Source organism: Mycetomoellerius zeteki, unplaced genomic scaffold (assembly GCF_001594055.1).
Source record: "Mycetomoellerius zeteki isolate Tzet28-1 unplaced genomic scaffold, Tzet1.0 scaffold95, whole genome shotgun sequence".
Taxonomy (NCBI): domain Eukaryota; kingdom Metazoa; phylum Arthropoda; class Insecta; order Hymenoptera; family Formicidae; genus Mycetomoellerius; species Mycetomoellerius zeteki.
Genome location: NW_017257990.1, coordinates 620,444 through 637,258, shown reverse-complemented (window position 1 = coordinate 637,258; position 16,815 = coordinate 620,444). Strand labels below are relative to the sequence as shown.

The 16,815-nt window shown below is 30.5% G+C and overlaps 3 protein-coding genes across 6 annotated transcripts in view; 1 reads left to right on the top strand and 2 right to left on the bottom strand.

Moving 5' to 3' along the window:
* LOC108730704 (protein bunched, class 2/F/G isoform) overlaps positions 1 to 6,037 on the bottom strand; it is a 20,592-nt gene extending 14,555 nt beyond the window's left edge. For both annotated transcript variants that reach the window (XM_018460576.1, XM_018460577.1), the window contains exon 1: positions 6,016 to 6,037. The gene's annotated coding sequence lies outside the window, so the exon portion shown is untranslated. The remainder of the gene's footprint in view (positions 1 to 6,015) is intronic.
* LOC108730706 (acidic fibroblast growth factor intracellular-binding protein) overlaps positions 1 to 16,815 on the bottom strand; it is a 22,706-nt gene extending 5,891 nt beyond the window's left edge. The window contains exons 1-10 of one of the 3 annotated variants that reach the window (XM_018460582.1): positions 16,343 to 16,815; positions 16,055 to 16,256; positions 14,897 to 15,124; positions 14,539 to 14,766; positions 14,200 to 14,454; positions 14,051 to 14,112; positions 4,086 to 4,281; positions 3,820 to 3,982; positions 2,316 to 2,491; positions 974 to 1,132 (exon numbers count right to left, since the gene is read on the bottom strand). In XM_018460582.1, the coding sequence (XP_018316084.1) occupies positions 974 to 1,132; positions 2,316 to 2,491; positions 3,820 to 3,982; positions 4,086 to 4,281; positions 14,051 to 14,112; positions 14,200 to 14,454; positions 14,539 to 14,766; positions 14,897 to 15,124; positions 16,055 to 16,256; positions 16,343 to 16,427 (1,754 nt within the window). In that variant the 5' untranslated portion in view covers positions 16,428 to 16,815. Of the gene's footprint in view, positions 1 to 973; positions 1,133 to 2,315; positions 2,492 to 3,819; positions 3,983 to 4,085; positions 4,282 to 13,973; positions 14,113 to 14,199; positions 14,455 to 14,538; positions 14,767 to 14,896; positions 15,125 to 16,054; positions 16,257 to 16,342 lie in introns of those variants that run through there. The other 2 variants (XM_018460580.1, XM_018460581.1) reach the window with 2 other exon arrangements.
* On the top strand, positions 9,215 to 13,238 carry Pdhb (Pyruvate dehydrogenase E1 beta subunit). Its single transcript, XM_018460583.1, has 5 exons — positions 9,215 to 9,432; positions 9,663 to 9,725; positions 9,959 to 10,165; positions 10,283 to 10,913; positions 12,065 to 13,238. The coding sequence occupies exons 1-5, from the start codon at positions 9,424 to 9,426 to the stop codon at positions 12,214 to 12,216; spliced, it is 1,062 nt and encodes a 353-aa protein (XP_018316085.1). The 5' UTR covers positions 9,215 to 9,423; the 3' UTR covers positions 12,217 to 13,238.

Below are 16,815 nucleotides of genomic sequence, written 5' to 3'. Positions count from 1 at the left end.
ATAAAAATCAAATAAACATTCATACAAAAGTTCATTTGAATTCACTTATTCGTTAAAAGTTATTTATCTAAAACTATAGCAAAATAGACTCATTTTCGTTGTAATAAGCCATTATAAGCCAAATTGTTAATAATGCATGGATGTGTGTGTCACAGTAGAAAAAAATGCACACACTTCTGTATGCGATAAAGATGCGACCAATTCAGATTCAACAACTTTGCGATGTTAATATTGTTGACAGCCATGTGGAATGCGAGATTTTGCCGTAAAAAGGAGCATGGTTTAGCCAATTGAGCACACCATGTAATATTTTCCACGGGCTAGAAGCATTAATAGTTTAAGCCGAATGCCAATGGCTTCAATAGAGTTATTAAAACGAGGAGTGATATTAAGAGTAAATAATAGAGTTTTTTTTATTAAAAGGGCCATACCACGGCCCTATCCTTGGGGAAGTACAATTTGCATGAATGCAATCAAAATCATAGGCTGCATTCCGTTGTACGTGTAATGTGTTTGATGTACCATTTTATATGTATGTGTATATCTGTTTAATACTTTACGAACAACAAGAATAAAATGATACCTCAGTTAGGGTGGGATTTCATTTGTGCGTTTTTGTCGTACAACAAATGTGTACAGGACAGAGAGGTCCTCGAATCTCTCTATCATATAGCCAATCAACAGGCTTGAAAAATTTGTCGTACAACAAAAATGCACAAATGAAATATCACCCTTACGCCCATGAGGTATCATTTTATCCTTGTTGTTCGTAGAGTGTAACCCAGAAATGAGTGAACCCACTCATTTGATTGATTGATTTTCTTATGTGTTATGCAAAAATCTGTGCTGCGGCCTTCAGTATAAGGTATTAGTAGGAAGAGTATACAGTAAATAATTATTAAGAATGAAAACGTGTGTTTACGCTACAAATACAGTTATTGTGTATAAAATATAAAATATAAAATCTACTTACGCAGTTTTTATAACTCCATTCTCCACAGGACATCTGCTTAGTGGCGGTCTGTTAACAACTCGGGCGGTCTTTGGATGATTCGGTGGAAATTCCGGGTACATTGCGTTTGGATCAAACACATGTTTGGTAACTCCGTCTTTGTTATTTGTAATAACGTCGCTACATTTGCAATCAAAATTTTCAGAAATAAGTCCAATGTATTATGTATGTCATATTAAAAAAATATATGATGTATAAAAATTATAAAATTTAGTTTTTATTATTCCAAAACAATCTGATATTAATAATATATGTTATACAGTTTTGACAATATTGATAATATTGATTACGAAGCATAACTGACACGATTTCATAATAATGTGAATAAGGATTTTATTAACTTTATTTCAATGTATCAATTTTTCCTTGAGTGTAGCGTCATTATTATGATAATTTTTGATTTTTATGAAGAAAAATACATTAAAAAATGTTGAAATACGATTTCCAGGATAGTCGCAAAAACTCTTAAAAGCTGTATATATCCTCCTTTACAATATGTTCACATTGCAATTATTTTGAGTTCTAATCATCTAAACTCTAAAGTAAACTGTAGATTTGGTTATAAAAATTATAATAATTATTTTAATTTAATTAAATAGTGCCTTTTAAAGTTAATCTTTAATTTAACTTAAGTTTATTTTAATCAACTTAATTTTTAATTAAATTAATTTTTGATTTATATATAATTTTTATAAACAATTTTTGATTTATATATTAATATAATCTTTATAAACAATTAATTTTATTATTATATAAGTCATTAACTCTAGCTATATACACTGGGAGTCCCAGAAATTTCAATACAATTTGCTAAATCGAGATTTTTTCATATTTTTGAACTTTTTTTTCTCTTTGAATCTATCATATTATGGACTTGTTCTTTAATCAATTTTCCATCGATTAAAAAAAATTAATTGAAATATGTCTATTTTTATGAAAATTACAGTATAATATGGATGGGGAAACCCGACTGTGTATATCAAGGATAGAAAAAAAGAATGTATATAGCTTATAGGGTTAATTATAACGTAAGAAATAAAGGTTAATTAAAATAACTATAATCTTTAATAATTTTTAGTTAAGAAAAAATATAATTTAACAAATTCTTGGAAAATACTTATATAATTGATTGTCATTTATAATGAAAATACCATATACTACAATCGTTTTTTATAACTATTGAAAAAGAAATATGTTTTTTAAATATAGTAAGATTTCTTTCGTTTAATTATATTTTTATGTGTTTTACGTTACTCTTTTTGTTCATACAGTTGAGTTAAATTGTTTAAATTATATTACTTACATTTGTTCAGGTGTCAAGGTTTCTACATCATCGTGCATATTCAAATTTGTGTTAATGGAATAATTGCTGGTAACACTTCTCGCACCTCTGAAAGGGGTAATCACTCTACATACTCCGTTTTCGTCCCCTCTTTCGTACATTTCAATACTGCTAGATAACATAAAATGAAGGGTACACTGCAAAAAGAAGATAATATATCCGTCAGATAAAAGTCTATCCAGATTTTTATACACAAAATATAAAACACTTTTGAAAACTGTTCCCTATTTCTATACCCTGGCGGTCACATGTAACTTTTTCCTTAGGACAGAAACGTGAAATGTAAAAAAAAATCGTTGAAATCAATACGAAATCGTAGAATTAATGAAAAATAAGAATGACCAAAATATTGTTAAATATATTTTAATATATAAATAATACCTTTAATACTAAAATACTATGAATTCTAAAGATAATTAATAAAAATTAATGAAGAGTAATTAAAAATAACAAAAAAATGATGCAAAAATATTTAATATTTTTACAGATTTATTCAGAAAAATGAAACACTGAAATTAAACACTGAATTATGCTGAAATACTACGAATCCTAAAAATAGTTTTCTACTACATTTAATTTTTATAATATTTTGTAAAGTTATCAGCGATAATTCTAAATGAAATTTCTGTAAACTGTAGTTTCGAGATAAAGGTTATGATCAACCCCCTTTAGTTGATGAATCCATATAGTAAATGTAAAATATATATTATTCAATGCTAAAAATATGTAATATTAAAACTATATTATATATTACAGCCTTTTTAAACACATACATATATCTTTGTCAAACACTTGGTATGAGGCTTTCGCAACTAAAGGTATAATTTAAAAATAACTATAATTAATTAATTGACATAAAATTAATTTTTTTTTGTTTTTAAATGTTATTTTTATCCCAAAAACACAATTTTCAGGGAATATATTTTGCATATACTAATCCCAAAACAGGTCTTTGAAATAATTTTAAGCAAAAGTAAACATATTTCGTTTGTTTTCGCCTAGAATTAAAATTTCGAGATCTTTTTTGTGATTATAGTAAGTGCAAAAGGCAAATCAGGTTAATATACAGTAACATAATATTATAATTATATATAATGTAATATTATATTACAATATACAGCAAATTATATTATTGTTATAACATAACGGTTATATATTTTATATTTTATAACTACAATGATCCATAAGTGAGAAATTACAACGTGGATGCAATATGTTATACACACGTTATATTATCTATTATATTCCGTTATATGACAATAATATAGTAGTTATATATTTGTGTTTGCTAGGATTTTAGTAAAATATTACTAAAAGTGGATTAATTGATGGAGATTTTAATCTCCAATAATTTGATGTGATTCAGTAATATTTCGTTATTATTCATTTTAATTTCAGCAAAAATTTTCCATTAGGAATATATACTTAAAATACTTTAAATAGTATGAGTTTTTATTAAGTTTACCTTTTCAATGTCGGTCATTGTGTTTTCAAGAAGCCGGCTAGTCTTCTCGGGAATAAAACGAATTAATTGTAAATATTTTTGAGCTTGGACACCTGCTTTATATGGCAATATACCAGACTGCTCGACGACACTTGGATTCTTTTCTATTCCATCTTGACGAAATCTATAATTTTTTAAAATGCAACAATTTGAAATACAAATTATGCACTTTAGCAATCTCAAACCTTGAAATTTATTTAACGCTGTTATGAGAACCTATTATTTACCTGTGGATAATTGCAACAGTTAAGGTTCGTAAATCCATGTCCTGGTTTTCTATATTCTCAATTTTGCGGAGAATTGCAATTAATGTATTTAAAGTATGGGGCAATCTGTTATCTTTCTCTAGAAGATATTTATTTTCGTAACATTCTCGAAGTGTTGATGTAATACTTCGATATATATTTTCTTGTGCAGCAACGCCTGAAATAATATGTATAAAGAAAATTAAGCTGTATTGTTCACAAAATTATGAAATTACTCTTATTATACATCTTATTATGTATAATAAAAGTAATATGTATAATATTTTTAATTATATTTATATATAACACATTTTAATTTTTCTGTAAATTACGCCTATTATTTTCTGTAAATGGACGCCTAATGGACATCATGTGCTGTTTGCGTTTCATATAGATTTTTAGATGAATAGAATTCTAAAATGAACATTAATCTTTTTTATAAAAAAGTTTCAAATATTATAGAGTCATTTTTGAGTTTAAACGCATTTAAACTCAATTTCAACTTGACATAAGATTGGTTTATGACATTGTTTTTAACATCCAAAAATTTAAAAGACCTTGTCTAGTTCAAAATAGCAAAAAAATTTTTTGTAAGTATCAAAACAATTTTTAATGTAATAATAAATGTTTGAATTTTTACAAATGAAAAAAAGATATTTATAAAAGTATTTTTTTATATTTTTAACTTGCGTTAACTTTAAACAATTTTTAACATCCTTGATGAGAAAAATTCTCATAATTCTTATATATTTCATAATGTATATTTCATAATATATTTCCATAATTTAATATATATTTCATAATTTTTAATTTATGAAGTTGTCTGAGATAAAAAATATTTTAAATTTCTTCAAGTTTTATAAGTTTTCTTCGGAAATTATGGAATGAGAAATATTTTGGAATTTATACATATAAGAATTTTATAGGAATAAGATTTTCTTAACTGTACTCCATTTATGAAGTGTTCCAATTAATAACAAAGATTTGAAAAATTTTCTGAGAAGTTATAAATTTTACATAAAAGGTTTGCAAAAATTATATGAAGAATTTTAAGGAAACATTTTACTACGAATATTAATATATAACAAAATTAATTGTGCATCATAAATTAAAATAATAAACTTCTTACCAAGAACAAATAGAATAATCCAGAAATATAATCGACCAATCATTTCGTGGCTGTAAAAAAACAAGAAATGTAGAATTGTATCCACTGAATCGATACTTCGTATTTCAATTAATAAGTATCACACTGCATTGAGAAGAACGTTTCTTAAACTTATTTGAAAATCAAAAACTTATTCGCTGGATTTATGTAAGATATACTGTTCCTTCGATTTCATTTAATAAGATACTACACCACACCTATTTAGAGACACAGTGATATCGATTTCATTTAACGAGATACTACACCACACCTACTTAGAGGCATAGTGATATCTACCACCACTATCAAGAGATAAGATATGACATGTTATGAGTAATCTACTCCCACTCATAGAGATGATCCTTGTTAGAGAATGTGAAGCAATCATTTGATCGCTTCATTAATAATTTCGTAAAATTATGAAACAGTATTAATCTCACGATATATATATATATAATTATATATATATGTGTGTACTTTGCTATTACAAAATTGCATGTAAAATTATTTTACAATTTTACATCATTATCATCCATAGGAGCGTTATGTGCTGCCATTAAGCGATGGAATCAGAAAAAAATTTTGTATTTAAACAAAAGATGATAACACGTTAATAGATTACAATTAAACACATGTCATTTAGTCGAGCTAACATTTCTTTCGGATGCATTATTTCTACTTGTAATATATAGAAGCATCTAAGATGCGCATTACAAATCGCGCTTATCAGCATTAAAGTAGAACGTAATTTTATTATATTTCTACGCACACACACACACACACACACACACATTATGATGATGTGTACGTGAATCATTGAAAAGTATACAAACCAGGTAAAAACAAGCGTTATATATTGAACTCCGTGAGAGGCAATATCTTAAGTCATTGAGAAGATGGAGTTTTTCATACTTTTACTGCTATTCTATGGTATGAAATTAACAATTAAAACCGTAATATATACTATTTAAGTAAGATTCGTGATTGACAGTACGTGTATTCGACGAAAAAGACTTGTTATTTTCTTTGACGAGGATAAGTTCGATAGAAATCTTAACTATGTTTATCAGTAGACGAACTTAAGAAACGTTACGTAAATAAAGGGAGTTTTTGCAATCTAGATAAGGTAAATGCTAAAAATCACGTTATTTAATAGAAAGTCGAAACTGTACATGCGCAGTTCGACTTTCCACCAAATAACAAGACTTTAGCGTTTATTATATCTGGATATACGGTATTGCAAAAACTTTCTAATAACATGCAAAACTTCCATCTTCTCATGAACATGCTCGTGTTACTGGATATCATTCATAAAGCATTAAAAATTGCACTAAAATTCATTCTTACATAAAAATGAAAATAAGAGGAACAATCTCCAATTATGGCCTTGATCTTGACAAATATTATCCAGGTCCTGAACAACGTTTAAGAGGTTTTAGCCGTCGATTGGACACCTTGGGTATAAATGCTAATTCGGTCGTGTTGTAACATCCAAGCCTCATAATTCGAAAAGTTAGAAAGAAATACTTAATGAAAACATATTTTGTTATAATGTTTTGAAGAACTCTCATGAGAAGCTACAAGAATATGTAATGAAAATGAGGGTTTCCCTGGTGGAAATATCCTCATGATGGGAAGATTAGAAACGGGTATATACCCGTTCTTTTACATAAATGGGTATATACCCTTCTAAAATGAGTATATACCCATGGGTCATGGGCATTTTTGGAACTACCTATGAAGAGATTTTTTTTATGAAAAAATCGATGTGACCTTGACCTGACCTTGGTGACGCCACCCAAGGTCATAATAATACGAGTCGCTGAAGATGGCTCGAATTGAACTAAAATGTTCGAAAATACATGTAAGCAATTAAAGAAACTTACGAACTTATAAAAAAGATTACGCAATAATTACTGCGGAACTATTCTCACTTGCCCGATAATTTAAAAATTTTCACATTACTAATAAGTATGTTTGGTAAAAACGGGCTGAAAATTTGCATTAAAAAATATAATTTCGTAATTCCATTTTTATGCAGGCGCATATTATAAAACAAAATTTGCTAAATTAACTTGTTTGAATATTCAGTTTCGAGTTTCTTAATATTCAACAACTTTTATTTCTACAGTAGGAGATGCGAAATTGAAATTTTCGTTTAAGGACCCATTAATAAATATTGTATCATTAAAAGATTTATTAAATAAAAACGTAAAGATTGTTACTGCAGAATCAGAATTCGGATTTTCTTGAAATATATACGAATTTTGTGTTATGATATGCATTCTGTGTACGAGATATCTTATACATATAAGCAAAAATGTTGTAAAAATTTATAAGCAATTTTTGTATTTTATATTTTATATTAAAAAGATTTGAGTCTGTTTTTTTTTGTTGTATTATATTTTATTATATTGTATTGTGTCTAATTACTTTGAATATTATAATTCTTTCTTTATATTTTTTTTATTTTGCTATAAAATAAATACATTGCATGAAAATATTAAATTCGTATGTAATACATAAAGACCCGGGAAAAAATGAAGAAGATTTCATTATATTATATATGTGTGGATCAAATTAGATCAAATATTATAAGATCAAATTGCATTTGATGAGATTTAATTTTTAGATATAATCAGATTTTCAGAAATCTAGCTTGGCCTCACATAATGGATGTTATATCCATTAAGATCTAAAAAAATTAATCTGCGATATAAATAAAATGCTATATTGAATATAAAGAAAGCATATTGTAGATCTACGAGAATAAATTGATATATATGAATATTTAACTTTATGCAATGAAATTAAATGTAATAGATATTAGATCTACAGAGATATAATAATATAAAAAAAGATATATATAAGTGTAATCTGATAAAAATTGGCGTATCTAATAACATATCTACAGAGATTTACAGAGATATAATAATATCAAAATAGATCTACAATCTTGGTCAAAGGTATAAGGCAATAAGGTACAATTGCAATTTTGTTGCATTTTACGAAAAGTTAAGTATCTTGACGAAAAAAAATCTCAGAGGTTTTCAACCACGCATTTTAAAGCTTAAAAATACATTATATCTAATGAGATAAATGTTTATATAATATATTAGGATATAAATAGATCAAAGTATATGTACATCGATCTACTTTGATTAGGTTAAAATGAAGATCTCTTAAGATCTCTTTTTAGATCTAATGAGATCTATATACATATACATATATAGTTAAATCTTTTTCATTTTTTCCCGGGGACAAATCCAACCAATCTCAAGTTACACGTAACCTCTTATAATTAGTTGTAATTTGCCATAAGAATATAATTGTATGTATAATAACTATAAACTGTAATATATTACGTGTGTTATACGTTATACTACAGTTATATTAAATGTTATATGTAACTTGGTGTTTGCTGAGAAAATGAGGACCGCCATTAGAAATTGTCGGGATTAGTGGAGGGCCTCTTCAGGTTGATTCATTTTTATTCATTTAAATTTTCTTTACAATTTTAGATCAAATATAGTTTGCTTACAATTAGAAGAGTTCCAACTTTATTCAAATTGCAATATGATATATAAAGTAACGCATTGATTGGTCCGCCATGTTTCAGAAATTCCTGTCCCATATTTGAATACCTATATATATATGTTATTTTCAAATTTCAACAATGTAATTAAAATTAGATATTTTAAGGGTATTGACAAATAAATTTCTTACATTTGGAGTATTCGAGGAGACGCTATTAGCGCTACTTCTGTCATTCTTCGTTGTTTATTAGGCGTAAAACAAGGATAGAATGACACAAATAGCGCTAATAGCGCGGTATTTTGCGGTTACAAGAAAAAGGCCCTCTCTCAAGTTTCTCTCTGGTTTCGCTCATTTTATATAAATTGCCGCAACTTCGCATTTGCCGCTTCGGCTTTGAACGCCGCCGTGGCGCCGTTTCGAATCAGCGACTTCGTTTTATAACCGTTCTGAATAATCCCGGCGGTGCGCATCCTTGACTCTTTTAACGTAATCCGCGTTTGGTCTTAGTACCGAACGAAGATTTTTCACGAACGTTTCCCAAATTAACCTTCCAGAAAGAGAAAGAAAGAAAGAGAGAGGAAAAACCGCTCTCAGGAAAATTCCCACCGCGAGAAACATTTTCGTCAACGACTTAACATGTTCATGGTAAAAAGATTTTGCGAATTCCGAAAAGCGAGCGGTTGCAATCGATGTCCTATTCCACGTTTACGATAGCCTCTTCCGCTTTGATTTCGTCTCGTTATAGAACATCGCGAGCATGGAGAATCGGGATGACTGCTGCAAGTGGAATGGATCACATTGTTGCGATCTGCTCGAAAAAAAGAAGAGTGTGAGATTCGAATTTCTGGATTACTACGATGCTTCTTTGTTTTCAGACCGCCGTAAGAACCGTCGTTCGCCGCTCGTTTTCCACGTCGAAATGGGCAACAGCACAGCAGGTGATTTACTCCGCCGCTTAAAACTAACATAAAACACAAAAACGGTTCTTTGGACGTCGCGGGAACTCCGCGAACGTTTCCACGTTCATCAACAGTTCTTCCTTGCTCTCCCTTTGCCCTTCCCGTTTCGACATTTCTCTCGCGTATGATTCAAAGTAGAAATTTGAAGGACATGGAAGGTCATTCACTTATACCTCGGTGCTCTCTCATGAAAATTTCTGTGAATTTGCTAGATGACTGTGCGAGATGCTTTGAACTCTGCCTTGGATGAGGAGATGGAAAGGGATGAAAAGGTATTTCTTCTCGGCGAGGAAGTAGCTCTCTATGACGGTGCGTACAAAGTTTCCCGAGGTCTCTGGAAGAAGTACGGAGACAAACGTGTCATCGACACGCCGATTACAGAGGCTGGTTTCACAGGCATCGCGGTTGGAGCAGCTATGGTATGTAGAATAACTTTTATTAAGCTTTATTTGTTGTAATAACGAGCTAGCTTTTGTTTTATTTATTGCGCTTTTATTAGTATATTCCTCTATTTGCATGAATATTTCATTTTCTAGGCCGGTCTGCGACCAGTCTGCGAATTCATGACGTTCAATTTTTCGATGCAAGCAATCGATCACATCGTCAACTCCGCTGCCAAGACGTTCTACATGTCTGCAGGTAGAGTCAATGTGCCAATCGTGTTCCGCGGTCCCAACGGTGCTGCTGCAGGCGTAGGAGCGCAACATTCGCAGTGTTTCGGTGCCTGGTATAGTCATTGTCCAGGTTTAAAAGTAGTGTCACCTTATAACAGCGAAGACGCCAAGGGTTTGCTTAAAGCAGCCATTCGAGATCCTGATCCAGTGGTGGTGCTCGAAAATGAAATATTGTATGGTGTACAGTATCCTATGTCTGACGAAGCTTTATCCAAGGACTTTGTTTTACCTATCGGCAAGGCCAAGATAGAACGAGCGGGTAATCATGTAACGTTGGTAGCACACTCCAAAGCTGTCGAGGAAGCCCTAGAAGCGGCCAATGAACTTGCTGGAAAAGGAATCGAGGCCGAAGTGATTAATCTACGTTCTCTCAGACCGTTGGACATAGACACCATCATACAGTCTGTGGTGAAGACGAAACACTTGTTGACAGTTGAACAGGGTTGGCCACAGTGCGGCATCGGAGCGGAAGTCAGTGCAAGAATCGCCGAGAGTATGTTTCGTTTAATCTATATTTCTCATATTTTACTTGTGTTGAATTTATATTTTAAATCAAATTTAGACAGCTTAAATTAAGACAAAATTATCCTGGTTTGGATAATATTTTTCGCAATAAGTTCTTTTTAGTGTTTTAAGATACTTATTAGTATAATTATTAAATTGATGATCGGTTTAATTTGTATAAGATGAGAAAAACGACTCAAATGATTAAAAATCAAATAGAGGGGCCACGAGCCAATTAAGCTATTTTAATAAAGCGAATTTCACGTGCTTAAACGTTTCAACTTTTGCACGAAGTCATTATCGATGTTACAAACAACCAGTAATTAAAAGCGATAAGCAAAAATTAAGTCGCATATAACTTAGAAATCAATAACCTTTGGTTGGCAGCAGTTGGTCGTAAAAAATAATAAAACGTCAAAATCGAAATCCAAATTCAATCCAGATCAAGGAGTTAACAATATAACTTAGGTGCGGATTTTCCGTTGTATCATATCTAAACACGCGAATTTTAGGCGGTATGATTCAATAACTTTAAGTGCTTATAATTAAAAAACAATTAAAGCCTTGGCATTTTGGTATTAGAATTTTTGTCTCAAAATGATTTCAGGAATTTACCCTTAAACTGTCGGTCTGTACCGAACACTGTAGGGTCAATCGGGGTAACTGTAACGGCGGAGTAATTGCGACGATGCTTAGTTTTACATATTAAAATTCAAAAAGACTTTAATTTTATATTATTCGATGTTCAACGGAGCACTCCTATAATTTAATTTGATATTTCGGCTTCAATTTATTTGCGTTTTAAGTCTGGCAATAAGCGGCACGCAGTTTATATAACTGAAAGATGTATTTAGAATTTATATATAAATATTATTAAACAAGAGAGAGATCTAGCTTCGATTGTATTGGCTCTTTTTCAAGTTCTTTCTTTACGTATTTGAGTTATTATGTAGCAATCTAAATTAACATATAATTCAAATTAGAGCTAGTTAGAATTAAGTTATTGAACGCATTGCATACACAAAAGATTAGTGAATTGCATTTCAAAGCTATTTAATTTCAGAAATTGATTCCTATCGATTTTATTTTAACTTATTTATTCTCTCGACAGTGTTGCTTAACGAAGCTATTTTTTTCCAGGTGAAGCCTTCTATCATCTTGACGCACCTGTCATTCGCATCACAGGAGTCGACACGCCTATGCCATATGCGAAATCGCTAGAGATCGCGGCCTTGCCACAGATTAAAGACATAGTGAACGCCGTTAACAAATTGTTAGGAGTCACGCAGTAGTCAATCGTACACGAGTACTTAGGCGAAATTATATTTTTACGATTTTCCTGATACGCCACTTTTCCTATTCCCATCTGCCACATCTCTACAGTACACAGTGTATCTCGTCCAATATCAACTGTGTTGATATTGGATAGAAGACTGGACATCTTATGGGAGAGTTCCGATAGCGCAACATCGCTAATTGGTCAATTTAAAATAAAATATTTTCATTGGTAAAACAGTGAAAAGTTACTAGACACTAGCCGATGTGAGCTTTCGCATTGTGCGCTAATGGAACCCTCCCCATCTTATAAGTTTTATTTATGTAACAATTCTTACAAGGAAGTACGTTTAGAGTAAAGGAGATGTACACTGCTTATAATGTATAAATGAGGTTTAAGCAATGTGGTTCTTGAAACTAGCACGTGCGATGTGCATTCTGTACATTGATATATGCGATATTAATAATGTTAATAGACAATGCGATAATAAATGTAAATATATGTATAAGAAAGAATTAGTAAGAATAAGTCAAAATTTTAGTATATAAATAGTGATTTTTATTTGAAACATCCAATTGTTATTATCATCAACGAATGTGCAATAGTTGAAACATTCTAATTTATTTCATTAATATTCATATTGGATTTAAATAAATTAAAGTTAACTTTCAATTTTGAATATATATGACGGCCACGTTCAGCAAAAGTCAGCGTTTAATAAGTGCTTTGCGTTGATTGAATTATACTCTTTGATCTAGTTCACAATAAGAGAAGCGAAGAAAACTTCCAACTGTTGCAAAATAAACATTCTGCCGAATATGGCCAATTATAAAAAAGATACACCGAGCTACTGCCATATCCATACAAATTGCCTTTCACTTTGTAGAATTTCACATCGCGCACAATCAATTGAAAATATCAGTAATAAGAAAATGTTGACAATGTGCGATATTACATATATGTATGCTAACTGCACAATTACACGCAGTATATAAGATGCATAAATCTGTCTATCATTTATTACAGAAAATTAATAAATATTAGTAATATATAAATTATTTATCCTATTATTTACTTATACCTTCTAAGGCTGCGTTCGGAAACATCACCCGGATGCCCCCGTGTATCATCTTATCCTTATTTAACATTGGGTGAACAACAAGAATAAAACGATGCATTGAGGCACTCGGGTGATGTTTTCGAACGTAGCCTAATCGTACATACTAGTATACAGGATGTTCCTCAGGTCAGTCATCACGGTTTTTAAGATACTTCCGATGAATTGACACAAAATATTGTATTTCCAACAAAAATTCGTTAGTTTCTAATAAAGAATCAATTACATAAGAAAAATTTCAAATTGTTCATTTTTTAATTAAAAAAATCAAAATAAAATATTTTTTTAAAAGAATTATATATTTTTCTTTCTATAGTTTATAGTACATAAAAAGACATACATCGATATAGTGTTATGTATCATTTTGATTATTTTTTTGATCTCAAGATGTTTCAATTAATATATACTTATAACATAATCCACGGATCTGTTGTCAGTACTTAAAGTAGCATAATGCTATGAATTTATCTTTTTGTGTACTACAAGAATATGGAAAGAAAAATATATGGTTCCATTTTAAAAACAATTTGATTTAAATTTTCTTATTAGAAAATGGACAAATTTGAAATTTTTCTTATGCAATTAATTCTTTATTAGAAACCATTTTTATTAGAAATATTTCTCAATCCATCGGAAGTATCTTAAAAACTGTGGCGACCGATTCGAAGAACACCCCGTATATTATTAATATATTATTTATCTTTTTACATTGATAATTATGTATGATACATACGTAATAGACAACATGTCACTACCGTCATATAACGTTCAAATGCATCTCTCAATTCGCCTTCTCTGTGATAAAAATTGAATAATTAATGTTTCTCAAAGTTCCTAATATTTGAACATTTTATTCATAATATTAATTATTATAAGTCCTACCTAAGTACATCCATGTCAAGAGCGCACTGTGTATAGACAACTAAGAAATTTCGTAGATCAGAATGCGTCCAATTGACTTGTCGCCAAGGTTCAATACATCTCTCCACCAATTCCAAAAAGAAAAATCTCAATTCTCGTGATCTATGCAAGTTACATCCAATACAGAGTATCGCTCTCGAATACGAACGGAAGTTTATGTCCAGTTCTTGATAAGATCGATCGAGAAGCATTGGTTTGAGCTTAAGGCATACTAAACTGGAACATATCAATATTTTCCTGTTATTTTTGTGATTTTTATAAAAAGGAATTATTTGTCATTTTATATATGATATAATATACTGTTTGTGATGTTTATCGTTTTCTAGAAGAACTCTGCATTCTGATAACTCCTGTAAGAATTCTCTATCTAAGTCCGTATCAAAGTATTCGGATCCGACACATCGATATGTCCACGACGACATCATACTATTGGCACAATGGTATAGATCAGGAAACGTTAAAAACTGTAATTTTCTTTTATTCATTTCAAATCGCAGGCATGCTATAAACACTACTGCAGCATATCGTCTGTGCAATTAAAAACAGTTAGTTTGGTATATTATAAATGATTTGCATGATGCTTATTATAATTGGATTGTGCGTTCATACTAAAAAACGCAAGTTACAGTTTCTAAAAGGAGTTATACATTATACATACTTAGCAAGATCCTCAGAAAGTAAGAAATGTTGTTTGATATTGGTTGCAAGAGAGCCTGGCAAATCTTCGACAATTTTAAACATCCTCTTGACATTGTCATACTGTCTTCTACAGCTCTTCAACGTAATTCCTGTCTTTTCTGCTACTTCGTCCATATCCTTTCTACTTTTAGATGTTATCTTTTTTCCTAATAACTCGCGTATAACGACATCATCAAATTCATAATACCTGAAATAAGTAATTATTTATGTCAGCCTCACAGAAAATTATTAACACTCTGGAGCCGATGTAAGGACCTACTCAATTAAGTATATCTCTATGAAGTTGATGGTGGGTTAATTGGCTCAATGATTGCTTAGCTAACAAAGATTCTAATGTGTAAAATTAATTTAAGTTTCTTTGTAAAGTAGTGTTAATATAAAAAAAATATATTATATTTGAACTTATTTAGTTCTTAATTCTTACATTTATTTTTGTAACAATTACCATTTCATACAAAAATGTCAAATAATTCAATTTTCTTTATGTTACATCTACAAATTTAAATTATTTTTATTCCTTGAAATTAATAGTGCCTTTTAGTCAACATACATCAAATGGAAATAAAATAAAATAGTAATATTTGTGGGGCTACAAAAATAAATCTAAGTAAAATATAAAAAGTTTCATTGTTGTTCATATTATATTTCCATATTGAAGAGGATTCCAATTCAGAGTCGAAACTTTTTATTCTAACTTCATTTAATAAGTACATTCCAATTAAATACAAATTGTATTATTAGGAATATATAATTTATGTGCCAACCATGGAAATATAGGCTTTTTGTATTAAATTAAATGAATCTTTTAGATCTCTCCCCAGTATCAGTAATTGTTACAAATTTTGGCATCAGTTCCAAAGAGTTAATAATCCTACAATCCAACATAAGAATTTACAGCAACCATTCCTATTTCTCTGCTGATAAAGGCTAGAGTAGCCTAAACATATGTTTTTTAATGGTTTAATGTTAAACATTGTTAGAAACAGCACGTTAATGGTTCAAAATTAAATATTTTGCACTGCTTACAGTATCGATTTCTATTAGCTTTAATTTCTTTTATTAATTATTTTCAATAATCTGAGTTTTGATTAGAAGGTCGCATCATATGTACTCTTACATTTCTATGAGCATTTGACTGGTCTGTGGTTCGATTTGAAAGGCTAGCTGCTCACTGGCAAGTTTCGTAGGAGTGTGAAGCAGTTTCTCGAGCAAAGCGTAGGTGCGATAGTGATCGAGGATGTCAGACGCAACCAGCTCGATTGGCGCATTGGTCTGCTGACAGATTCCTCGTTGATGCAAAATGTTAACTGCGTCACTTGCTAGAAAAAAGCATCCATTAGACTTGTAGACCCAAATAATTTCTCGTGCAGATAAAATCAATGGAGGAATTATTTCCTCCACTCACAAGTATGTCCGTCGACCCAAAGCTGATAGATCTCGGGATCGACCAACGTGTAGTTGCTGATAAACACGTCCACCTCAGACAGCATGTTGAGGTTATGTTTGCGTTGTCACGTTACGCAATCAATTACAAACGCAAGATCATTCCGAAAACCATGCTTACGTTGTTTTTTGACGAGAAAATTAACTAACAGATATCATCCTCACGTTTTCATCTTAAAAGTAAGAGAATTTGGTAATTATTTAGACGAGCTCCCTCGCAGCTCAAAAATCAGTGAAATTAGGCTTATTTGACGCGTCTTTGCATAAAATGAAGGAATCTGACAGAAAAAAAGCTTTACTCTGTTCCGCGAGTGATAATATCCGAGATATTAATCAATAAAGTTTACGATTCAGGTTAGGAAATCTGTCACAACCACGAAATTACTGCGATGCAAATAAGCGACGAACATTGCGGTCACATTGGGCGCGTTCAAG